At 47.0% G+C, this 25,755-nt stretch overlaps 1 protein-coding gene across 1 annotated transcript in view; it reads right to left on the bottom strand.

Annotated features, from left to right (window-relative positions):
* COLGALT2 (collagen beta(1-O)galactosyltransferase 2) overlaps nt 1–25,755 on the bottom strand; it is a 49,924-nt gene continuing 24,169 nt past the window's right edge. The window contains exons 2-12 of the mRNA XM_082054729.1: nt 17,667–17,777; nt 16,005–16,122; nt 15,195–15,329; nt 11,595–11,799; nt 7,789–7,908; nt 7,258–7,334; nt 5,294–5,400; nt 4,155–4,287; nt 2,862–2,989; nt 2,196–2,402; nt 1–1,589 (exon numbers count right to left, since the gene is read on the bottom strand). Coding sequence (XP_081910855.1) covers nt 1,313–1,589; nt 2,196–2,402; nt 2,862–2,989; nt 4,155–4,287; nt 5,294–5,400; nt 7,258–7,334; nt 7,789–7,908; nt 11,595–11,799; nt 15,195–15,329; nt 16,005–16,122; nt 17,667–17,777 — 1,618 coding nt within the window. The 3' untranslated portion in view covers nt 1–1,312. The remainder of the gene's footprint in view (nt 1,590–2,195; nt 2,403–2,861; nt 2,990–4,154; nt 4,288–5,293; nt 5,401–7,257; nt 7,335–7,788; nt 7,909–11,594; nt 11,800–15,194; nt 15,330–16,004; nt 16,123–17,666; nt 17,778–25,755) is intronic.

Raw genomic sequence — 25,755 nt, forward strand, 5'->3', positions numbered from 1 at the left:
TGCCATCTTGCACCAGGTTCTATGTATTATCAGACCGGCTGACAGGTAAGAACACGTCTTCTTGAGCAGAAAGCACAACATCCGTCAGGAATTGTTAAAAAACAAACACAAATGAAAGCCCAGGCACACACACCCAACCGTGCAGATCTCCAGCAGGTGAGTCTCTCGGTGGGAAGCGCAGGAGAACATCCCAGCCAACCCGAACAGTGCGGATCAGCAACACCTGCCCTCTAAGAATCGTTCTTTTTTAAAAATAAACACCATACTCTGCAGCAAGTACATCAGAAACCATCCAAAAAAAGAGACAAGTTTGCTCCTCACGTGAAAAAATATCCAGACAAGTTGCCTTTCCGTCCCGTAATGCGCAATAATTCTATTGAGGCTGTCGAGGACAGTACGGTTGACAACACAAGCATCTCGATAAGTTGCTTTGGTTTGATAAGGATAATGTCAAGCAGTTCGTAACCAAACATTTTCAAGTCCCTAGAAGTCCTAACACTTGGTTTTATGGCCTAATTAAACAGGCCTGCAAACAGGCTGTCAGGCTTTGTTTTCCTGAAGGAATAAGTGGAGGCACAGGGGGTGAAGCAGGACATGACATGGACTAACTCCTCCCTTTTGCAACCTCCACTTCTGCTGCCGGCTCCCAGGATTTTAGGCACGCCAGGACGGCAGCTCCGGACCGGGAGGCCCGTTCAGACCTGGCAAGTTTTGTGTTTTGCAGAGGGGAAGCCAGCGATAGTTTTCTATCGCCGTGCGATGAAGGAGATGACCCCACAGAGGAGCGCTGCTCCAGTGAGCTGGATGGTTTTGGAAACCATTTTGATTCCCTTTGAAAAAACAAACCCAAATACCCAACCATTCGCGCGCAGTTTCTCTCAGCGAATAGGGTTATAAAAAGCCTACGAACCTATGAGGACTAACAGTTACACAGCAGCCTAGTTACAGCTATCCAGAAAGGTATGAACACTTGTACACCTCTATATATTAATCTTTATAAATACAGTATTCTACACAAGGAACTGTAGAAAGACGTCATTCAAGGTTTGGTTTTTCTTTTACAAAAGCTTGCGAAGGCTTTTGCTCAGATCTCTGCTTTTTTTTTCCGCCAGTCTGCATCACTCGTTCTGTTTCCTCCTTCACCTCCCGCCTCGTTCTGAGCGTCCCGGTCGGTTGTCACATCAGGTCCAAGCTCTGTGCTGTGCCACTCGAGGCAGCGGGATGGAGACCACGCGCAGAGCTGCTCCACCACTGCCAAGGGTCAAAAGCCGAAGCGCGAGGCAGGTTCGGCCGCCCACAGAGCCACGGGCAGTCAGAGCTCGTCCCTGGAGGACGGCGCGTCCAGAGACGACTGGGAGGGCAGAGCGTCCTTGTTCTGGGCGTCGCTGTGGATCGTGCCCTGCTGCCGGGACTTCCAGGAGTGCGTCCTGTCCCAGTCCGTCGACACCGTCTCGTTGTCCCAGATGGTGGAGGTCTCTGTGTCGCTAAGGTAGCCGGGCTGCCCTGTGTAGTGCGTGGGGTAGACGAGCAGGGGTTCTGCTGAAAAGGCTTTCAAGTCTCTGGACTCGTAGTACTCCATGTACTTTGCTCTAAAGAGGAGAGAAAAATCACCAGGAACAGAGTGAAGTGCTTATAACTGCGAGATACAAGCCCATCCACTGAGTCAACATGTCCCAAGCAGCACAGGTAGTTGCGGCAGTGGAGTCTGACCCTCTACCAACTACATCCAGCTTTAGAAAAATAAAACGTGAGCATCACAACGTTACATGCTGCATACTAAGCACCGTGAGGTTTTGTGTACCTTGAGTCAAACAGCATTAAAATACTAAAGAACTGAATGATTATTAACCTGGTCTTTTGTCGGTTTAGGTCTCAGTACTGATTGATAAATCAACATTTTTGCAGATGAAGTTGAAGAACATGAGGTGAGCTCCATTTTCTGAAGTGCCCCGCAGAGCACTCAAGTCATCAATCTGCTGAAAAACTGTAACGTGAATAATTCGGACTCCAAGCTCCAAAATTAATCATTTATATGTACCACACTAAGTGTGCAAACATAAACAAGGGTATACATAGGCATATATAGATATTAACACATACGATATACACTACACAAATCTACGAACCAGATCTTAATCATTCAGCAAGACCAAGCTCACGTGAACCCAAGTAATGAAGACATCCAACCTACTTACACCGGGTGCTTGTTGTACATGACTGGCAGAAATTCATCCACCGGCAACATCTTGCCGAAAGGCTCCGCTCCAATGAGCTTCTGAGCCCCCTGGAAGGAGATCGCGTAGCCCAGGGTCCAGTACGAGTAATCGGCTTCCACCAGGTTCATGACGTTGGGAACTGCTTTCTCAGGCTCCTGCACCTGCATCCTTTTCCGGCCAATGTAGCTTAAAGGGGGAAAAGACCACAGAAATTGGAACCGAAATGCGAATCTGCAGCAGTTAGGAGCACACAACTGTCCACGTCAAGCGGGGAAGGACAAAGGGTGGATCCAAGAAGCAACCCCTGACACATTTCTATCCTGTACCACTCTCAGACATCCAAATCTTAATCCAGCAGGTGGTACAGATGTGAAAGACTTGGTAAGGCAGCTGAGATGACACAGTCCAAGCCTCAGCTCAGTTGTGGCAGTTCCTCTGTCACAGCAGCGTCTCCAGATGACCAACACTGCCCACAAAGCGCACCAGTGGCACCCAAAACAGCTGGGGCACCCCAGCACCAGCCTGGCCCAGGAGCAGAGCTGTCAAGAAGCCTCTGCCACCTTCCCCTGCGCTCCAACGTCACCCTCCATCTCTGCTGCTCATGTCCCCTGCGTGCCCAGAGCTTCCCGAGGGCCAGTGACTTACATCAGCTCCCAGTCTAGCTGGGCTTGTTCAATGTCATCCATCAGCTTCATGAGCTTCCTCTTGAACTGGTGCTCAAAGCGGACATCGTCCTCAATAACAAGCGTCTTCTCCAGTTCCCTGTTCACCACCTGAAACAAGAGGGTTCAGAAGTGATCACAGTGGCCCCAAAATCACTGGGGATCATCCTGACCTGGCCCTGCCCTCTGGACCACACAGGTAGGGAGGCTGGAGAACCAGCCCCAGATTCACAGCTCAGCTGGGACAAGCTGCCCAAAAATATCCCATGGCTGAGCATCTGCAACCTAGAAAAACCCTCCATGTGATGTTGCAGCACCTAGACCCTGTGAGCTACCATCTAGCACGACCGCCTCCTCCTTTGACAACAAAGCTGCTGTTCAGAAAAACCTGTTTCTGTTGGGAAAAAAAGTGTTTCTGGAATCTGGAGGATGATCCAGCATCTCCAAAGTCTGGCCCTGACAACGCAAAGAACACACATGCAAAGGCATCCTGCAAGTGGGTTCCCATGTTACCATCTGACTATTGGTGATGCAGAAGTCTCAAGCCCGAAATCATCGCCTGATTTCTCAGTGCTGAAGTCTCTGCTGCTGGCTGAAAGGTATTTGGATTGTCCAACTATCACAGTCACATTTGGGCAGCTCCTGCCTTTGCCCAGTCTTCTCTAAGCACCAAGTTGTTCTTCCTGCCTCCACATCCCACCTTGCTCGAAACAAACCCTCCCATTGGGCTGTGTAACTCCAGCATCTCCAACCAGCACAAGTCCTCTCAAGTGTCACTCCCCAGGTGACCAGGGACAGATGGAAGCTACAGCTATTAGCACCCAAACAATATCTCTTAGCTCAGGTAACAGAGATCCCTGCTGCTAAATTTATTTATGATATACCAGCTCAAAAAAAAGCAATTAGCAGAGTCACTGGAACTTGCTTCAGCACACATGAAGAACCAGGGAAATAAAACAGGAGTTTCTTTAATACCATTTGTTCTTCAAAACCTTCCTGCCTTTCTCCTAAGCAAACTCACTCCAAACAGGCTATCGGATGGTCTGCAAAACCAATCGTGAAAACATTCTGATAAAAATCACTCGGCAAACGCAAAGCAGAGCTGAAAGAGCTGAGCAACGTGTTCAAGAGAACCCCTGTACGCGATCCCCTACAAACCAAGGAAAACCATCCTACACTTCCAGAAAATGGTATTATATTGGTCCTGGGACTGTCCGTGTGCCTTCCCACTGCTCCTGCCCTCAGCAGCCTCCCCAGGGCCCCCACACCCCCTCACCTCCTCCCAGATGTAGTAGTGGCTGAGGAAGCAGCCGATCTCCCCCCGGGTGAGGGGCCGCGAGGAGTACGGGTCCCGGTAACCCGGCAGCATGTCGATGCTGAGAGCTTTGAGCTGACTCGTGTTCAGCGCTCTGAGAAAGAGAGAACACCTATCAGCATTTAAACAGAAAGTAAATTCGAGTCGGACACAGATGCAACGAGGGAGGTGCTACTGATGTTCAGAGATAAGCTGTAACTCATGAAATTCCCGCACTTGTCTTGCTCAAAAACTGGGAGAAAAATTAACTTACTGATTTACATTCTAAATCAAGCTTACAAATGATATCCCTAACTCTGGAAAGACTTCTTGTGGGACCATCAATATGTCAGGAGTTTGGTTTCAAATATTCTCCTAAGAGGTCCTGATGGGTGCCCAAGTGTCTGAGACCACTAGATGGCATGTGGGTTCCCACTTCCCTTTTTGCAAGAGCCACACCAAAAATTTCTGCCTTGACTTCTCATGATAAAAGCATCTTAACACACCTTAAAGTAAGGGCTATGTCAGGGTTAATACTGTAGGCCAATAGCTTTGTAGCACGAGGACGGACAAACCTCTCAGGAGATAATTCCTCTCACACATTTTTGCTGCTTTCTAATTGTGTGCAAGTGTTATAGTTCACAGAAAGGAGTATGATTTTAACCTGATTTTCATCTTAGGTTGGATCTGGGGAACAATTTCTTCCCCAAAGGGCTGTGGGGCATTGGAACAGGCTGCCCAGGGCAGTGCTGGAGTCACCATCCCTGGAGGGTTGGACACACGGACATGAGGTTCTCAGGGACATGGGGTAGTGCCAGGGGTGGGGGAACACTTGGACTCAATGATCTAGAGGGGCTTTTCCAACCAAAATGATTCTATTAGCCTGACCCACACCGCCCTGGTTCTCTCATGAAGACTAATTACAAAAGAAGACACAAACAGAGCAAAACTGCCCCAAAGCAGGGGCAGTTAGGTTAATAAAATGCTGGATAAATAAAAGTGATGTCCACCTCTCCCTCAGCCCATCCATCCCCAGCAGGAGGGAGGTCAGGGCACCCAAGGAGATGGTGCCCAGCACAACCCCCTCTTTGCAAACATCAGCAACCCCAGCCGAAACTCACTTCCCATCCACGGCCTCTACTATCTTGACCGCAATCTCCTGCTCGTAGAGAGTCCGCAGCATCCGATCCCGCCTGTCCTTCCGGCGCTTCAGGTTGATCATGAAAATCTGGGTTGAGGAGAGAAACATCAAGCTCACAGCCTGGGAGCGAGGAGGAGAAGTGACTTCTCATCCACCCTTCTCCAGCAGATCTTAAAATACCAGCTGTGATTTTATTCCAGGTTGCGTAGAATTTGTCAAAAAGTTGGGGTTGGTTTTGAGTTGGAAGCTTAGAGGCTCATTCTTTGTCCAACAACTACTTTTTAAGCACGTTTTATGTCACAAGGAAAAGCTGCTCGTCGATGAATAAAGGTGAGAGCAGACCAGTTACAGCCAAGCCTATAATTCCCGAAGATATAGGATGTTTTGATTTATATTAAACACAGTCAAACACAGTCCCAGAGGAACATCGACCCACATGTTTCTCCGCAATGCCACCACTACCTGTATTTAGGATTATCTGTGGGGTCACCACCCAAGCACAAGGACACAGCAAAGAGAGAATTTTTGTAAATTACTTCAGGCACTGAAAATTCACCAAAAAAATCACAGAATTTTCACAAAATCTGCTGCTTCCCTTGCCAGAGCAAAAAGCCCAGCACAGAGCCCAGATCGGGACTAGAGATGTCTGGGCCAGGCTCTGCCCAAACCCAAGCAGACAGACTTTTTGGTGGGAGGCAGAGGACCAAAACCCTCATTTGCAGGTAAACTGCAAAGGGGCAGGGATGTTTTTCAGTCCCAGGCAGACAAGTGCAGCTTTGTAGCCTGTGGAGCAAAAACCTCGAGCCAGTAAGAAGCAGATCCAATTCTAGGTCAGCACAAATGCAAAAATAATAAATTGGATAAATAGAGCGCAGCCACAAAGGACAACGCGGAAAAAAACCTACAACAGCTGCGCCCTAAAGACAGATGCTCCAACAAATCGTGTTCGGAATTCACGGGTCGTATAAACAGATGTAGCAGAATAAGCCAAGAAAACAAAGGCTTCTCTGGTCTCCACAACTGCCACCCTGGCAGCTGCATAAAAACACAACTCCTGGTTAATTAAAGCACAGCAGATCCCTCTCCAGCCTTTCCCCTCAATGCTTTCACCCTCCATAACGTGAAGAACAGGGAGGAGAGGGATTTCTGTGGGGTTTTGGGGCAGGACCGCTGTCAGGAACCACCTTTCTAATGCACTTTTAAAGGCCATAGCAGAAAAATGCGGTGACCGAGCAGGGCAGGGGGAGAGCTGCCCCAATAAGGAGGGAGCACACGTGGTTTCCATCCCTCCTAGATGTCCCCATCTTGGGCAGAACCTGGCTGAGAGCCTCCCCCAGCTTCTCCGGGCTCCCCAGTGCCTCTCTCAGGGAGAAAAATCATTCCCGTCTCTCACTGGAAAGCAGGAGACGTTTCCCAAAAGACCAGTTTTTGCTGCAGAGTGGAAGGATGGCTAAGCTGCCCCACAGAGTCAGATCTAGAGGAAATGGCACAAGAATCGGGGGAGTTAAATGACGTGTTTTTCACCCTCACTTCTGCCATCTCTTCCTGGCTGGATTAAAACATCCGTACCATCCATGCAGGAAGCCCACAGATTTGCTGGGCACTGCCCCGGCACACCAACCTTCATCAGGGGGTTTTGTAGCAGGTATGAAATGCCCACAGACCTGAGCGGCCTCACTTCTCCCCAGCAAATGCCAGAGGGCAAGAACACTCCCTGAGCCCTTTGCCTTCTGCTTCCCTGACCTCCGAAGTTCTCCCCACATAAGGATGGCTATTTGCTCCTGGCAAAAAGCTAAAGTCCAACAGATGAGTGACTGGGAAAGAGCTTAAATGTGTGAAAAGATGGGTAACGGAAATGGCTGGAAGGTCAGTTACAGAGAGATCCCAGCTCCTCTAGGTGAGAAACAGGAAGACAAGACAATGGCAGCAAAATAAGTTCCTTACTTCATCAAATCCCATCTTGTCAGGGTTCTTCGGCGGAACAGAGACAAACTGTGAGGGTTCAACAGGAGGACGATCGACTGGAAGAGAGGAGAGATCCCAAGCATCACCTTCATGCACTGACAATAACGCGTGTGTGTGTGTGTGTTTGCATCTCTGGACCTAAAGCCCCAGGGACCTGGCTGATGAAGTCAGGCGGGAGTGGGTGTAGCAGAAAGCGTCCACGTCACAGAACAGAAGCCAGCAGCCATCTGCCAGACAGAGCTCAGGAGAAACACGACGTTCTGCAGCATCCTCACCACGTTAAAGATGCATTTTTGCATTTGATATGGGGAAGTTGAAGGGGTTTTGTCAACAGAGCTGACCTGATCGTGAAGCAATTACATCTCTAGGTAGAAAAGCAGTGGAAAAATGGGAAAGTGCGTGTCAAAACAGGATGAGAGCAGTCGGATCAGGAGGCAGACTCCCAGGGGTAAGAGAGCTCTACAGACCTTAACTTGGGGGTGTCCATCACAACAGGGCACAATAACTTACTCATCGCCTCGATGAGGGTGTGCACAAAGTTCTCAGTTTCTTCTTGCAGCGTCTGGTGAGATTTCAGGGGCATGGGAAGGAAACCATAGTGTTCACGGTTGCAGATGAACATCTGTATCCCTGGGGATCACAGAAAAAAACAGAAAATAGAGTCAGGTCTCGTAACAGAGGAGTTCACTGCTCCGTTGCTATGTAGCCACAATCAAATTCATTGCCAGAAGCCCAGTCCCAAAAAGTTCTGCTTCATAAGCAAATGAAGGGGTTTAACTTAAATCCCTGGAAGGGTTGAACAAATGTGGAGATGAGGTTCTCAAGGGACATGAGTTAGTGCCAGGGGTGGGTTAACGGTTGGACTCCATGATCTTGGTCTTTTCCAAGCAAAATGATTCTATGAAATTCAAGAACATCATAGTGCTATTTTCTGTTTCATTTGGGTGGCAGCAAGTGGTCTCTCCTCTGAAAACAATTTCCAGTTGCTCCCTAACCGAAGGTATTTTTAATTGCCATCAGTTTTCTCCTAGGAGAGACTGGAAACTCCCTCTTAGCCCATAGAAAGGGTCTTTTTTGGCCTTTGCCTTCATGCTATGGAAACAATCTCACAGCAGAGGGCAGAAACAGCCTTTGGCAAAGCGATGGCTGATCTACACAGGTGATCTGCTGGGAGAACTGGGGAGCATCCCAGAAACCCCGTATCCCCCAAACCCCACCTGCACCGCTCAGACCCGACGCAATCCCTTCACAGAGCCAAAAGCAGGAGCACGTTTGCACCCTCCAAATCAACCAGCCTCAAATCCTACAGAGAGAGAGCAGCAGGGAGAAAGAGATGCTTCCAAAAATAGATGATACCGTAACTTCCTTCTGCTCATAAGCTTTTGCAACTGCTTGTTCAAGGAGCTGAATCTGAAGGCGTGGAACAAGGAGAAGATGCAAAGCTTCTCTTCGGAGCAGATCCGTTTGCAAGGGAGAGACCCACACGCTGCTGGGAATGTCCCAGTGTGTGATCGGCAAGATGCTGTTCCCTCCAGACTCACCAGGAGTTTGCTCATTATAACTTTTCTTTTTTTTTTTTTTTAATTAAACAAGCAGAACCACCCTTGTCCCTCTAGGAAATAAATGAAAAGCAGACACTACCTGGTGAGAGTTGGTGCTTTCATGTATTAATCCTCCTAAATCCCTGGTATTTTTAGCAAGGCAGAATTATCTGCACTAATGACCCCCGTGTTTCTACTGTGTTAAGTTCTACAAGGAAATTGCTGGCTACACTACTTGCCAAAACACATTCAGCTGTCAGCTGCAATTTAGGTAAATGGCAAAATAAAAAATACTACCTGCTGATATTAACGGATTTGGCACTGATCTAATCAACTAATCTTATCTGGCTCACTGATCTCCGTTTTTATCTTCCGCTGGCTTAAACACAGTTAATCTGCATAGATTCACACCAGTATTTCTGTTTCTTCTGGGATAAAAGTTACTTCAAAATGGTAAAGCTACCTTAAAACAGGGAGGGGGACTTGCCCTCTGGCTCAGGCTGAAGGAAACTCAGAAGCTCTGGCCAGCTAAACATTATCTTGCCAGTGCAAAGGGCTCTATGGAGACCGCCCTCCTCAATAAAACACCTGTGCCGAGTTTTGTTCTGTGTTCCGCAGCCCATGTCCTCTGGGCAGAAGTGGGATGGTCTCTGTGGAGCATCACAAACCACCTGCTTCGAGCAGAAGATTCACTGTTGGAAAAATCGATGGGTTGACCTGAGGCGTTAAGCGCAGTACTTGGCCCGGACAAAAGCCAACATCGTTTATGGCTTCAGGGAAATAAGTGAAATTACTCTGAAGAGAAGTATACCTCAAAGTCCATACATTTTTCACATTTCTGAACTTGGATGTCATCCTTTTATCCTGGGTGACAAAACTCAGCCCAGGACACAAGCCAACAATCTGAGAAGATCAGTGGGCCAGACTGCTGAGGTCGGCTCTGGAAACAGCTAAAGTGTTCTAGGGTGGAAGGAAAAAATGATGGGTTTGAATCCCTGAAATATTTCTGAAGCAGCTGGAGCTAATGCAATGCACTTCCCAGACTAATTGGATGCTGTCAGAGGGAACAAGGGGCAGGTAGATTTGAGGGAACCTGCTTTGCTCACCGGACCTAAACCTCTGTTCTCCTTTGGAGCCAACGTGCCCATGTCCTGACTCAAAAGGTCAGGGCCCCAAAGGTGCCCTGCAAGCTCATATCTTCCTCTACCTCCCAAGGGCCCAATTTCAGCTCTCGCTGCGTCTCCTCTCCCCTCCCACTCATCCATGCTCCACATCCCCTTGAAGCTGAGTTTTAAAAAGCCCTGCTTATCAGGCCAAGAACACCGTCTTTCGCAGTGCTGCTTCCAACAAGAAGGATCACTCAAAAGAAAGTTGCGAACAGCCACTGCGCTGCTCTGTAAGTGGTGGGAAAGGCAGATTTCTCAGCCTGGCTCTTCTCCAGAAGCTGCTGTTGACAAGCCACACTGCTTCACTTTCCCTCTACTTGTCTGCACCTCAAGAACAGCCCTTCCTTCTCACCTTAACTTTGCCTCTTTTACAAGCAGAGGACAGATAACACCAGCTGCACATCACTCAGTAGACCCAAAACCTGACTTTTCCCAAGTAATTCACCTCAGTAATCCAGCAAACCAGTCGTGAAGCTCTGAACAGAAGCGTGTTTCATCAGTGCCGCTGAGGTTTCATCGGTCATTTTTTCCTTTATAAGGCCCCAAACTTTGCCCTTTTCAACACAGGATGGAAAAGAACAATATGGATGGCCATTAAAAACACATCCTTCCCAGGAGTTCCTTTCATAGATGTGACACAGTTCTGCCAGCCAGGACTTTGCTGGAGACAGAATACCCACCAGATCCAAAAATAAACAGGACTAGACATCCTCACCAGAAGAACAAGCAGCTGTAGCAGTGGTATCGTGCACTAAGAGACAGTGATTCCCCCAAGACACAGGGAGCTCTGCACACACCAACAGCCATTCCAAGAAAAAGAAGACACTGAGGTGGTGCCTTGTCCTGAAAGGACTCCTGTGTTTCAGATCTAACTGAAATCCTCCCACTGTCTGGTAGAAAGTAGTCCCAGTACCGACTGGAGCCCCAAAGATCTCAAGGACCGGTTCTTGACTGGTTCTCCCAAAGTCCCAGTGAGACGTCAAGTCTGCGGAGATTTTACTGCTCTCACACCAGCAAGAAATTTCGTCTCAGCGCAGCCCACAGACCCCACATCATTCCCTGAAAGTTGCACTGATTTTGCTTAAAGCAAACAGAACCAACAGAAGAAAAACCTCTTAACTCTCAGACAATGCCTGCTGAGCTGCCACAAAGCAAAGCTTCATCAAGCACTGCGGGCAAGCAACTTGGGTTTTATTTTGCACAAGCGCTGCAACGTCTAAAAAGTGTCTCTTGTCCTCATCCCTTCCTCATGGAGTCTCCTGAAAGTGGTGACTTTAGACAATTACAGAGTGCCTTCCACTCTCACAGCTTTCACCTGTGCTCGCTACCATCTCGCTGTGACAAAAAACAAAGGTAGATGCCACTAATTTTGTCTCTGAAACACTGCCTTTGTCCACAGAATAGTTCCGATGTCTTTTGAAGCTATCTGTGACTCAAAACTGCACTGCCACTTGCTGCTGGTTGTCCCTGACCAGATCCAAAAGAGAAAAGGGAACGGGGCCTCAACTCACCACTGAAGCCAAAACATGGCTTTTGGTCTGTGAACTCAAAAGTAGAGATCTGCATGTCTCTACGAGTGAATCCTGCCCAGCAAAGGCTGCAGACATACCTGCTTGGCGACTGGAGAAGGCAAAGACCATGATATCGTCAAAGCTCCAGGTGTAGTCCTGATGCGGGGGGTAGAACGTCAGCTTGGTGGAGGCCTCTTTCCTCAAGTCGATGAGGAAGGTGGAATGAATCATCGGGACAGCAAAACAGCCTGTCCTCTTCCACTCCCGGATCAGGGGGTAATCCAAGGTCCTTTTGTAATAGCCCTGCAAACAGAAGCAGAGGGCTGGTTGTTACAGGAGACTTCGGTGTCACAGCTGCTCCCTAGCAAAAGTTCCCACCCTTAGTCCTGCTCAGCAGAGACAGATCAGTGCCCAGTCCTCAGATTTTGAAGTGTCCTCATTTTGGAAAGGGCTCAGTCAAGTATTCAGAAACAATCTTCAACCCAAAAGGTTAAAATATGACCTTCTCTCTCCTTTTCAGCAGCTAATGGAAATTCAAGCCTTTCTGCTGCAAAATTCCCCTGCAACAGAGCTTCAAATCTCAGATATTTTTCCCCTGGCTCTCCAGAAACCTTTTTTCTTGCACATAGACTCTCAGGTCTGACCCTGGAAGCTGCTGAGCATCTGTGGCATCCTCTGCATTCAACAAGCACAAAGGACATTCAGTGTCTCACCAAATAGGACCTGCAAATTATTTCTGGCCATGACCTAAAGAGCTTTGCCAACCTTCCGGCACTCTGGGTGCGACACCCACCTTGTGCAGCTCACGGCTGGTTCTGCAGGCGCCGTATGTCTAAAGCTATCAGATTTGGAAATAAATACACCAAATTCCCCCTGAAAGAAAGTCCTAATGCACCAACTGGACATCTGAACACAGCTGATGGTTGGGTCCGGAGTGGATTCTGGTCTTTACAGAAATGATGAGTCACTAAAATCAGTTGAAGTTACTTTTGATTTATATTTTCCAAGAGCAACCTAGCAACAGCCGAGCAAATCACTGCAGAACCGCTTTACCCTGGTTTTGCGCAGAAGCACCGTGTGGTGCATTTGTCTGTTTATGCATCTGTTGATCTGCCCTTTGGAAACCTTCTGAGCACACTGCGAGGACTGGATATCTCAGATGTTCACGAAAAGCAGCGAGCGGGCAGAGCCCTCACTGGCATTCCTGCTGCGGGAAGGGTTAAAACATCCAGCTTTTAACAGACATCCGAGAATGCCCACAGGTGAAAGATGCTGGAAACTTAATTTTTGTCCTCCTCCACTCGCTCACTACGGGCTTGTGGGGCTTTTCACGGCTCATAAATCACCTGTAGCCAAGAAAGACTCCAACTTGTCAGCACTGTTGTGCTCTCCTAAGGACAGCTAAATGTCAGGCTGTCTGCAGCTGGGCTTGGCTTTGTGTTTTAGGGCGTTCTCCAGTTCCTGCTCCCTCCCCGAGTCCCCAGGGAGAGCAAGGCTGAGAGCACGAAGCTGCAGGACTGCGAGCACAGAAACAAGCAGCAGCAACTAAGAGAAAAGGAAACAAAAATAAAGTGGGAACTTTCCTCTTCGTTTGAGCAGCTTTTTTCAGCAAATTCTGCAAGATGCATTTGCTGCTAGGTTTTTTTTCCACTCCTTTTCTCAGTAATCCTGGTAATGATGGAGATTTTCTGCTGGAGAGGTAACAGCAGAGGCTGGTGCACACTGGCAGAGACCCATGTCAGGCTGTGGAGAACTGCTGATTTACATCAGGACTTAACCTTAAACACTTAAAGGACAATGCCTCTCCTATAAAGTTTATTTCTCCATTTTAAAACAAAAACTGGAACAAGTAAACACACCCCCACACACCCCTTTTCTTATCTGTGTATTTACTTCCCAAGAATTTGGCAAGTTCAAGACCTTTTCCTGCTATTTTTACTCAATTAGTTAGTCCGAACTGTGGAATTCCTTGCCATAAGATGGTGTGGGGGACAAAAAAGAAAAGATTCAGTGATTTCTGTAAAAGAAAAAAAATAATCACTGAAAGCTTTAAAAACAAAGACCTTCCTCAAGAAATCCTAGAGAAGGAGACTGCCAGAGGATGTTTTACACCAGAAGAAGTGGGAAATGGAGTTTGTTCTTCATTTCACTCCAGCAATAATGACAATAATTAGTAACCGGCTAGCTCTCTGGAGTAAAGCAAGAGGGTAGGAAATGGCTGGAGCATGGAGTCTCTCTAACATCCCCAAGGGATGACGAAACCCCTGCCAGCAGCAGAGCAGAGAACAGGTCAAAAACTTGATCTCCTTATTGAGCTTTACCTGTGGGCTTGGAGAAACGAGCATTCATTATAGTCCTCACCTCAGACTGTGCGGGAGAAGAATGGACTCCGACAACTCTATGAGAGTTATAAACTGAAGCTGTTTAATGTAAAGTTTGATCACGTTATATAGTCTTAAACTGCTGATTTTGTAGTTACATTATTTATACTTGGATAATTATAGTTAGATTACACGCTGCTTACATTTCTCTAGCTAATACATGATTGGTTGCTATCTTAGACACTCATCACCTCCCATGTCTCGCCACAAACTACTTCAATTCCTCATTCTCCTCTTGCTTCATCAACTTTCTACCCCGTTCTGTGTGGTCAAGGACCTCTCAATGACCCTTCACTTGTGGCCTAGATCAGCTCAATGCAGTCCTGGTCACTGCACGGATGTCCCTTTGTTTCCAGAAACGATCCCACAAGACTGAATGTCTGAGAAAGCTCATCTAGAGCTTAGTCAAGAACATTCCAAAGAAAAAGAGTGAAAAAAGGCAAAAAATCACCACTGACCCACACTGACCACAGCGATGGGGATCTACTTGTCAAGTGATAGCTCAACCTCATTCTGGCTCTAAAAATGATGCTATTCCTACTAGGCAGCATCTTTGTATCAATATTTACTGCAGTACATATGATTCGAGAAAGAAGCGCGAAACTAATTTCTACAAGGCAAACAGTGTTGCCCCAACACATAAATCTTGTTCACGTGTGAGAAAAACAACCTATATACAATGGAAAGCTGTAGAAAGAAAAGCAAATTCCTCTCTGATTAGCATCACTACACAGGAAAGCTTGTCTAAAATTATGTACCAAGAGATTTAAGGCCATTACACAAACATATGGAGCAACCTCAAATAAATTCTGGTGTGCATATCAGTATTTTCTATGTAGTTAGTGGGATTGTATCATTTCCCAGGACTTTTGGCTAAACAAGCTCAGCTTCCTCCAGATTCAGCTTTTTCAAGCGAGGAATCTCAGACAAGGCAGCAAGTTCCAGCTACGTGTCTGCACACCCAATGCAGAACACGCATTGCTTTGCTCATAGCTACAGCTCGGTTAGAAAACAAAGCCTGAAAAACATTTATAGACCCCAGTGTCCTCTCTGCCCTTATTCCCAGATTTCCTATAAACGTACCGACCTTTCCCAAAGGTACCCACCAAGATTTGGGATGCCGCCACTCAGAGAGGTGCAAGCTGAGCTGAGCGCACGTCACCGAGCTACAGCAGCTTCTTTTCAGGAAAAGGACGCTACAAAAACAGACGGGAAAGCCCACAGGACAGAAACCATAACCCACCACTTCACAGACACAAGAGGCCTTTGCAAACACAGCTTGCACAGTCACCCAGCAGCGTTCAGGAGGTCACTTGCCTGGGGGGTGATGCCACACCAGAAATTTGAGTAGAGAGAGCGAGACTCGAGCATTGGAGCCACCAAGGTCTTGTTTTCTGCTATCAACAGGTTCAGGGTTTCTGGGTTGGTCAGTAAGTTATCTGTATCAATAAACTAGAGAAGAGGGGAAGAGAAAAATAAATTTGTTATTAGATTAAATGATATGCTTGCCCTGATGATTTCTTGGGAACAAGGCAGCCAGAGGCTTGAGGTTGTCAAAAAAACCCAAAAAGCACCGAGCTGGTGGTTTTGAAACGGTAGGACACATCTCTGTTAAAGGTACATTATGAGTTGGGAAGAGATGCGGAGTTTCCCCTCGCACTCCACGGAATGTTCCTCCAACACTGGGGCAATGGAGCTGCGAGGGAAAACATCATTCAGGGTGCATTTATTCTGCAAAGAGCATCACTCTTAAAAAGCGACCTCAGAGGCTGCTGCAGTGACCAAAGCCACATATCTGTTCACAGCTCTTCTGTAGAACTATTTCCCTTACATTTCATCGCTAACAGGTGGGTTTTCCATCTGAGGGACCCTTGCAGGTACCGACCCACCACCAGGACTATGTTCAGTCCTGACTGCTGTGCAAAAAACACTGGGCTTACCCACGGACTTCTCTCTCCAGCTGCAAACTCTCTTGCTCATCAGACCAAGAAACAACACACGGCATCTCACTGCAGAGAGCTTTGTCTTTAGATGGACAGGAAACTTTTTGGCAGCCCCAAGTTATCAGAGTGACGAACCGAAAAGCTTTTGCCTGAGGACAGTTAATAAATCAAACCTTGTATTTACCAGGATGTAGTCTGACCACTTCTCTCGTGCAGCACGCAGGGCTGCCTGTCGGAGTTTCATCACGTGAGTGAATCGGGAGCTTGGCCAATGTTTTGGCCCAAATTCTTCTGGGTAAGACCTAGCAAAAAAAAAAAAGAAAGTGACTGCAACCCATGTTTAGAAACCTATTGCACTAGTTAGAAAAATTTAAAGTTCCCTTGCTACCTTCTTTCCAAAATAAAAACAGTGTTAGAGTCACCTCAGGCAACCCAGGAGCGGTTTTGAGAGAGAAAGATTCCAAGTTTCGTGCTGGCATGTGTACACAGGGCACTGGAAAACAAGCAGCGCTGCAGCGTTTTGGGCTGACCAAGTGACTGAAAGCAAAACAGCACCATCAAACAAACCCAGGAATTTCTTCAGCGGCATCAGGCCCTGATGTAAGCAGAGGTTACACCACCAAAATGAGCTGAAGCTGATTTACCTCATCTGACCCTCCGGTAGAAAGTCATCTCCCCTCTGCTACAATTCAAGTTTAAACTATAAACGCAGCTTCCTTGAGCCCAGCAGAATCAACAGAATGGAGGATGAGAAGATGAAGGCAATTTGGATTCCCCTGGGGCCTGGGCATCACTAGTAACTGTTAACACATCCTGCTAACAGCTCTTCAATCTACAGACACCCAACGCCCAACCCCAGGGGCCCAAGCACATGAGTGAAGTTACGACCGTGTCTCTGTTCTCAGGATCAGGTCCAAAAGCAAACGCTTTGTTACAAAGATGGAAGGAATCGCCGGGACAGAGCCCTATGTGGAATAACAAGTCAGGATTCTGGAACAGTGCCAGCGCAAGCCAGCGAAGGAGCTAAGAATTTAAAAAACTTCTGACAGAACTTTAAAAAGTCAAGTTTGATAGGATTAAGAAAACTCAGTATCAATGAAAGGATTTAAAAAGTCAATATTACAAGCATTCCCTGTGGGTTTGTACAAGTGCCTCACCACTGCACTGAGGACCGTGGAAGTAAAAACAAGCCTAAAGAAAAGGGAAAATGATGTACTTTTCCCTGATGGAAGAAATAGAAAACAGAACAAAAAAAGGAACGGCTTATCTTAAAAAAAAAAACAGAGCAATACAAATCAAACACACATGGTTCTTTCTCTTTGAAATTCTGCATATAAATAGGTGTTGCTTTTCATTCCTTAGAAGAGGATTCTCTTTAAACCTACCATTGTATTTCAAAGCAATGATCCTGCAAGTCATGCAAAGGTATAATATACTAAATTAAATCTAGTTCTCTGGCTCAGAACTTACTGAGTATTCGATGTCTCGGACAGAACTTTCATAGACACTATGGGAACGGGCTACGATTTCTCTGCTTCCTTGAAAATAAAGAATGACAGTTTTTATTCCCTGTAGTTTTTGATGTGATTTGTTTACCAGGCACAGAGAGCAGCTGCAGACGCTAAATAACTGAACAGAAAATATTTGCTGAAGTTCTGCATGAGTTGCTTCACCGAAGTCAGAGACCTTTTTATGGGCTCCATAAGAACACTATTTAAATGGGACAGACCCGTCCCCCCGCCCCCAAAAAAATCTACATTTTAAGTACAACTCCTTGTTTGAGAGCAGAAAATCTAGAAACCTGGAGATATACACCAAACAGTCAGCCCCTCACTGTAGTACTCACTGGGGCTCTTCCATCGGTCTCCACTCCACATCGTGGTAGAGGTTCTGCACGTTCTTCAGCCACTCTCTAAGGATCGCTGTGGTGTTGTCAACATTGTGGTCAGTGGCCACCCTGGAAAAATGAGAGCACAAAGAGCCCCATTAACACACGGTTTAGGTCCTTCGCTTTTTCCCAGCCGGTAATTGAGTCAAACGGAGGCAGGAGCTATTTATTACAGGCACATCCAGCTCCTGGAAGAACTCGGGGCAGCTCCATAGAGGTGCAAGTCCTTGTTTAAGCACAGAGCAAAGCCCAGATTCCCCACAAAGCCAGAACGTGGGCATCCTTGCACACCCCTCCCCCCCGCTCATCTCCTCCTGCCTCACTGGGACCACAGCAGCTTTAGCATCAAGCAGGTACAGGACTGAATTCTGTTCTTAATGACCACACGGTGAATTCGCCTTGCCGACTGTCACCATCCCTGGGAGGGTTTAAAAGACGCGTAGATGAGGCTCTGAGGGATGTGGGTTAGAGGTGGACTTGGCAGTGTGAGGTCAACGGTTGGACTTGATGATCTTAAACATCTTCTCCAACCAAAATGGTTCAATGATTCTAGCCGCGTCCCTTTAAATGTTCAGTTCACCCACTGGAAAAGACATGACAGGCCACCACAACATGAATGGCTGCAGGTAAGTTATTATAGCCGTGAAGATCCTATCTCTAGAGGCACCAGGATTTTGTTCTGCTTGCTGTATTGTCCCCATACTCTGTGTTTAAGCTGAAAAGGCTGGGGCTCAGAGACAGCTACTGTTTCCTCACACGGAGGTTCTAAGTTTGTAAAAACACACAGAGGAGCTTTGTGCAGATGCTGTGCTCTCTTAAAATGCTGCAATAGCGCTCAGTCTCTAACAATGGGGTGGAAGGAACCCGCCTGCTTCTTCCCCCACCCTCCCCAAAAGCCGCATCTGAAGAATGTTGGTTTTTTTTTGTCTCCTTGGGGTTGAGCTGTGTAGCTGCACAAACTGGAACAGGATGCACAGATCCACATTTCTGATGGGAATCATGTGGAAACGCTCCCAAAGGAGCCACGAGCTCATCGGCACAGCCCGGCTCCTCATTCCCAGCCTGCGCTTCGTGGGACCGCGACTTTGTGGATCCAACACATGGCCATGGTAGATCCCACAGAAAATTCCCTCCAGCCAAAGGGCTGCTCATTTTTCCCTAGGCAAACGGCAGCACAGCCCCATGGTAGGACACAACCTGTGCAGCCACAGCTCCACTGAGAATTTACAATCCCTTTAAACACCTCTTGGAGTAGAAATACTCCCAAAAGGTCTCGTGGAGAGACAGCAAAGAGGGTGTGGAACACATCCCCAAGGGGAGGGTGCTAAGGCCCCATCAGCTGCTCTAAATCGCCTCTCTTGTCCTCCAGCTCCAGATACCCAAAGGCATTTCCCACAGCATCCTCCATCCTACTTGAAGCCATAGACACCTGTAGCTGGGAGGGAAGAAAGGAAGGAGGGGAGACACTGCGGGGAGAAAGGGGGCACATCCCAAACTCTAGAGCTACTCCAAACTCTTTCAGGAAAATACCTCCACTCCAAGTCATCGTGTGATCCTCCAGACAAGAATCAGACCATGAACCCTTTCTAGTTCATGCAATGAGAAGACATCAGTCTCAGGGGTTTAGCCTGGTTTAATTTAAAAAATAAAAAGGAATCAAGAATTCAGAAGAATGCAATAATTTAAGGACAGGAAGCTTATTTGTTGAGTATTTATTCCTGTCTATCAAAACAATAAATAATGAAAGTTCAGCAAGTGAATGAAGGCTGGTTTCTTTGCTACTAGCTGCTCTCCTACGCCAGAGCAAGGCTGGGTTTAGTCATAACTTCAGGGTTTGCTTTCGACCAAGACCCTGGGTTGGACTGCACTGCGAATCTAGCTTTGCGAGGATGTTTAACTGGACTAAAACAGGCATAGTGTTAACTTGGTAGAACAGACTAAGTCTGACTTGCTCCATGTATTTCACAGATCGCAGATTCCACTCCAGTCCCTGTTCTAACACACTTGCTTGGGCTTCCTGCTGCCCTTGTGTGTTTCACTGCTCTTGTTCTGCTTTCCTCCCACACGCCAGCTGCACAGTCAACAGCTCCAAAATTCCTAAAATACCAGAGAACTGTGAAAATGGGTTTGTTGTTCATTGTCATTGCTGGAACTGCTGTGGCACCAGGAAGCTCCTGCCACACAGTAGGACCACACTGCAAGTAAGTGTCATGCAAACCAAGCAAAGATGATGGTGGCCTTCCTGAAGAACGTCAGAGTCCGTCTTACACCAGAGAATCACAGTTTGGGTTGAAGGGCCCTTCCCAGCTCCCCCAGTGCCCCCCCTGCCATGAGCAGGGACATCTTCACCAGCTCAGGTTGCTCAGAGCCGCGTCCAGCCTGGCCTGGGATGTCTCCAGGGATGGGGCATCCACCATCGTTCTGGCTGGTGTTTTACCACCTCTTTGCCAGGCCCGGGCTAGTCTTAAAGATCTTACAAACCCTTAAAGTAAGCCTACAAATCCTAGAGTCTGGTGTACATGCCCGTTTCCTTCATCAAGCCCCATCCCAGACCTTCTATCCTTGTGTAAGATCAGTGGGGACAACCAGACCCCCCCACACCTGGGCTTCTCCATCCTGCTCCTGGTAGGGCAGCATGCTCTTGATACAATCCACCCCAGAAGACTCCAACAGCTGACAACCCCCAGACAGACGTGAGACACAGGGATCTCTACATCTTGAAGGAATCTCTACATCTACCCACAAGGAAACTGCCAGAAGAAAAATGGCATTTTACTGCCCAGGCTGTAATGGTGGTGTTATTTAGAAGGTAAATTCACAGCCCAGTAGACCTTTAACAAGGACATTGATGAGACAAAACTCTGGCACAAATAAATAACTCAAGTCTCCAGGACTATCCACCCAGCAGCATTTCTAAGCCCAAGAGTTCTCAAAGGCAGTAAAATTTGTCACACCCTGGACGAAACATGCCCTATGACTAGCAAATTGGCAAACCTTTGTTTTTCCAGCTTCAAGCCTCAAAAACAACACAATTTAAAAAAACCCAACAAACAACTCAAGCTATTCTGAAAAGTAATTATCACTATTTGTCTCTGAACAATTCACATTCAAGATCAAACAAAATTCGCGCTTACTCCTATTTTAATATCTGAACCAGTCCACCTATCCCCCCGGAAAAAAAAAAATGGCAGCTATGGTGTTTGTGGTACCACTGTATGGAAAAGCAGACACTTCTTTTTTCCTTCCCTTTTTTTAAATAACAACCCCCGCCCAAGAAAAAACAGGCAAATAAAAATACGAGCAGGACTTCCCACTGGCAGCAAGAGCTCCTCAAGCCATAAGAGGAACACCAGGACATTCCCCATCATACACACTTCCGTAATAGTTTGTAGGACATCAAGAAGCTGAGTAGACAGTTAGAACTTCATTGTTCTAACTCAGATGGACCAGTTGGATTCTAAATCCATTTTGGAGACTCTTAAGGCCATTTCTGCTGCAGATGTCACCACCATCACTGGTGGTCTGTTGCCCATGTTTCTGGAAAACTGAGCGTCCTTTCCCTGGGCGAGGACAGTCAAGAAGGGTTGAGATGCAGGGATGGAGCAGCCAACGCTTGTGCTGGGGCTGGTACAGTGAGACGAGGCCATGGGATGAGACTGTAGGTGTGATAAACCAAGGGTAAGAAAGCACCACGTGGAGGACGCTGTTGGCAGTGTCCCATGCTGACTCCCCTCGGGAAAGGCTCCTGGTAGGTGAGGTAAATCACATTTGTTGAGTGGATTAGTTAGTCCCCAACCTACATCCCTGTGAAGGGTTCTTCCTTCCTTCCCAGGTGCAGGACCTGATGAAGTTCAGGAGATTCCCTGCAGGCACCTCTCAAGCCAAAGCCAACACGCTCTGCCTGCAACAAGTAATCGGGGGAGACGACTTAAACAGCGGGATTCCCTCAAAAGAGACCAGTTACATCCATAACCTTTGCACTAAAAGGGAGGCAACTTCATGTTCAAGAGCTGATTAACAAAGGCTAAAATTTAAAGAAAAAAGGTCTCCTGCAAGATTTGCAACCTACAGCCTGTGCGACACAACCAGTTAAGATTGGTGGAGTGACAAGGAAAAAACAACAACAACAACAAAATATATATTAAATTCCTGCCACTCTTTTCTGAAGATAAAGCTTAATAAATTAAACTGGAACAGCCCTCCAGATAGATACACCTATTCCAGTAACATGGCAACATTTTCCACTCAGATTTAAACCTATTTCCAATAAATAGAAGTTAAATTTTAGAAAAGCTTGAGCGAGAATGTTCCTATAGGGGCTTATGTCGGTATAACTATAACCACTTCAATATTTACTTTGGCTTTAAGCAGTAGTCTTACCATGGACACAAGCCCTCATTGTCCATGTTCAGTAAAGTAGCCCCCTCCCAAAAAAACACAAGTACCGCTAATAGCGGAAAAGTAAGCGCAACATTAAGCTCCTACTGTTTTAATTAAGTAACATGTGAGTAGTAGCACAGGAGGAAAACTGCTCCTTTTACAGACTGCTCATATATTTAGCCTGATAATGTCTGTTCAAACTATGTTTGCAAGAGGGAGTTAATTTAGGCTTCGATGGTTCTCCTCCTGTTTTCCTCCACACCCTCAAGAACAAAAATCACCCTTTTTTACTCCTCCACATCCCAGCCTGCTCTCCCAAGCTATTTACAGTTTATTTACCTCAGGCACTGGGTCAGAGGAAAAAAAATCACCTTCACCATCTGTATAGGAAAAGTACTACAGGACAAAACCAACCCTGTGTGCCTCTGGTTCGTCAGAGTCTGGGTCACCTCGTAACACAAGTTGTGGGAAACTCTATGGCCAGGGGCCTGCAGTGATTTTGCTACTGAATTTAACATTTATCAATTCTTCCCTTTGGCAAACAGGCAGGGAGAAAGGGCTTTGAAGAGAGGTAAGTACTTCACATTCAAGAAGTGCGTCCTGCAAAGCAGAGCCAGAACTGGAGGCAGGTTCTATGGAAAACTAAAGCTCCTTAGAGGATCCTTTCCCATCCTGATGATGTTTCAAAGACTGTAAAGGCTTGAGGAGGGCGTTGGGTTCTGCCCCCATCCCAGTGTAACGTAACACAGCAAAAAAATGTACACGGAGAATGGATCAGCACTGTTTGAGTCATCTGCTCCCAAATCCTTGATTGCTACGAGCGTCAAATTCAGCCCCCCAGGTCCAAACAGCTCCTTCCCATCACCCCGCCAAGCACGTACCGTGGATGACGATGGTCAGGGTGCTGCTGATGGCTGGGGCGGCGTTGAGAACGGCTCCCAGGAGGAGGACATCCTTGGCTTTGCAGGGCTCCTGCACGCTGCAGGGCTGAGCTGGGCACGTAACCAAGCCCCAGGAAAAGCCACAGATATACAGTTTAGCCATCCCTCTTGCTTTTTCTGCGCTTGGAGCCAGAGATTCAGTTTACCCACCAGGCTTGCTATGGGATGTAGTCCAATATTGAGTTCCACTGAAACAAGAGCCATAAGTTGGCCACGTGCCCTAAATCTGCAGGGCCTCGTCCAAAGTGAAACCCAAAGTCAATGGAAAGCCTGTTAGCAGATCACTCCTAACAACCGTAGCACAGAAACCAGTGACAAAAGCACCAGTAGCTCCCCTTGGCCATCCTCCACAAAGCAGAGCGGCAATAAAGCATTCAGACAGAGTCTATGTCTCAAAAGAAACGGCGATGGAGGAAGCATATCTCTGCATGCCAGAGATGCCCAAATACTCAGGTTGGACCTTGAACCCCTCCGTGCCCTCACATGTTTGAAGTAGCAAGACAGAATAGGAAGGAGATCACCTGCAGAGCCCTATCTTTTCTCTTTTATTAGAAATAATACAGACCCACAGGGTATGGCAGCTCAGGCTCTGCTCTCTTACTGTTGGTTAAAGTTTGGCAAGGCCAATTGACCTGCCACCTTCCAGCCCACTAAAAAAGGCTGAATTCTCCAGTTATTTCTAAGGAAGTTTCCTCACACAAGCATAAACCCTCATGGGGAATCTGGCTTGTCTGGGATCTCCAGAGCAGTCTAGGAGACAAAAAGGTGCTGTCACTGTCACCAAATGGCTTGGTCTTTGAGTCAGAGCTGTTGTCCCCACTCTTGCTATCAGGGCTACAGCCAAAGCTGGTCCCACCCAATGCTTCCAGAGAGCTCAGCCCTCTAAAGCAGGACTCAGCATGTTTGTGAGAGACTAGAGAAGACAGTAAGGTACTTCTGGCTTTATAAGGGTTGCTAGCGTGCTCAGAATCATTTAGATGCTGCAGCAAAAGCCCACTGCAGCTTTCAGTCACTTTGGGCAGCTCCAAGAGCTGCCTGGTCCGAGCAGAGAACCAAGCTCAGTGTCACACAGACCGATGACTGTGCTTACTCAGAAGGTGAATTCGGCCCTGCCAACAATGACAAAAAGAAAATTAAAATCCAGCACTGGAGTCCTAATATGAGCCGCATACACATTTGGATTTAGATTTCCCAAAACAAGCATTAAATTAAGTAACAGACGAGTCATTTCTCCCTGTCTTTGTGTTTGGATGCTGCCAGACTTAGAAGACTAACTCAAAACATAAAAACCACCAAACTGGCAGTTTCCACTGTGAACCAGTGATGAATTAGCTTGACTAGGAAACAGTGCAGCTGGGAGAGCCTAGAAGAGAAGGTATGGATCCTAAAGGGAAAAAAAAAGTAAAAGAAAAATTCAAAACACAATGGAGGCAAAACACTTTTAAAATCCAGCGAGAGGGAGGCTGCCAAGGCAGCGGAGAGCTACCAAAAAAGCAGCCGTATTATTACAATGGCTTAAGACAAAGCTTTTGTAGGTCTGGCTCCATCACCTTCCTGCCAAGAAACAAAACACACTACTCCCCCCATGGCTTGATGCACAAGTGAAGAGCTGTTCAGCACCCCGCTGGGCAGTATACCCAGATTTCCCAGACTCTGATGGTTTATTCCAGCTGTGAAAACGTCCTTTACCACACAACAACAACTGGCGTTGCTACTATTCATGACTTATGTTTCCCAGCTCAGAACCTTTCCCAAAATTCTGCAAACCAAGCAGAGTTCATTATATTTTTTCAAGCACTCCTGCAGCAATGGGCAGGTATGACGCTCTTGTTCACCCAGCACCGACCGAGGAGGCTCAATTATCAATTTTCTTTCAATTAGAAACACTCTGTTGCTTTGTAGATATTTTTGTGGGTGCCTGGAGTGCCAGTCGTACCTTGCATGCATTAATCTGGGATTTGACACCTCAAATCCTGCAGGTATCAACAGATCAGGGGATAACAAAGCTGGTGAGGGGCTGGAGCACAAGTGTGATGGGAGCGGCTGAGGGACCTGGGGGGTTCAGCTGGAGAACAGGAGCTGAGGGGAGACCTTCTGATCTCTGAACTGCCTGAAAGGAAAAATTTCTTCACTAAAAGGGCTGTGGGGCATTGGAACAGGCTGCCCAGGGCAGTGCTGGAGTCACCATCCCTGGAGGGGTTTAGAACACACGTAGATGTGGTGCTTAGGGACGTGGTTCAGTGGTGGACTCAGCAGTGTTGGGTTAACATTTGGATTCAAATATATTAAAGCTCTTTTCCAACCTATATGATTCTATAACGCATCACGAGATGTCACGGAACTATCTCACAACAACGCAGTTCAGCGCCTGTGAGCAGATTTAAACCTTCCTTGCCACCACTTATTTTATCACAATTATACTCACACAATTCATAAAGGCCTGATCCTTCGGGCCCAAGTTCAAATATTGTTTAAGAATTTAATCAACTTGCTAAAAATCTGAATGTATGCGTAAGACTTTTTGGCTTCATGGGGACCTGGCATTTGTTCTAGGGTTTTCCATAATTAAGGACAGACTTTTGGAAGTACCTTCTTTTATTTTTTAATTATTTTAACTTGGTCCCCCAGATGTCAGCTCCTGTGGAGAGATGGTCTGAGCCCCGAGCAGTGGCAGGAGTTGTGTGGGAGTGCGGAACCAGTAACAAGAGCAGCAACACTCGCGCCTG

This window comes from Streptopelia decaocto (assembly GCF_964273445.1).
Source record: "Streptopelia decaocto genome assembly, chromosome: 5".
Lineage (NCBI taxonomy): Eukaryota > Metazoa > Chordata > Aves > Columbiformes > Columbidae > Streptopelia > Streptopelia decaocto.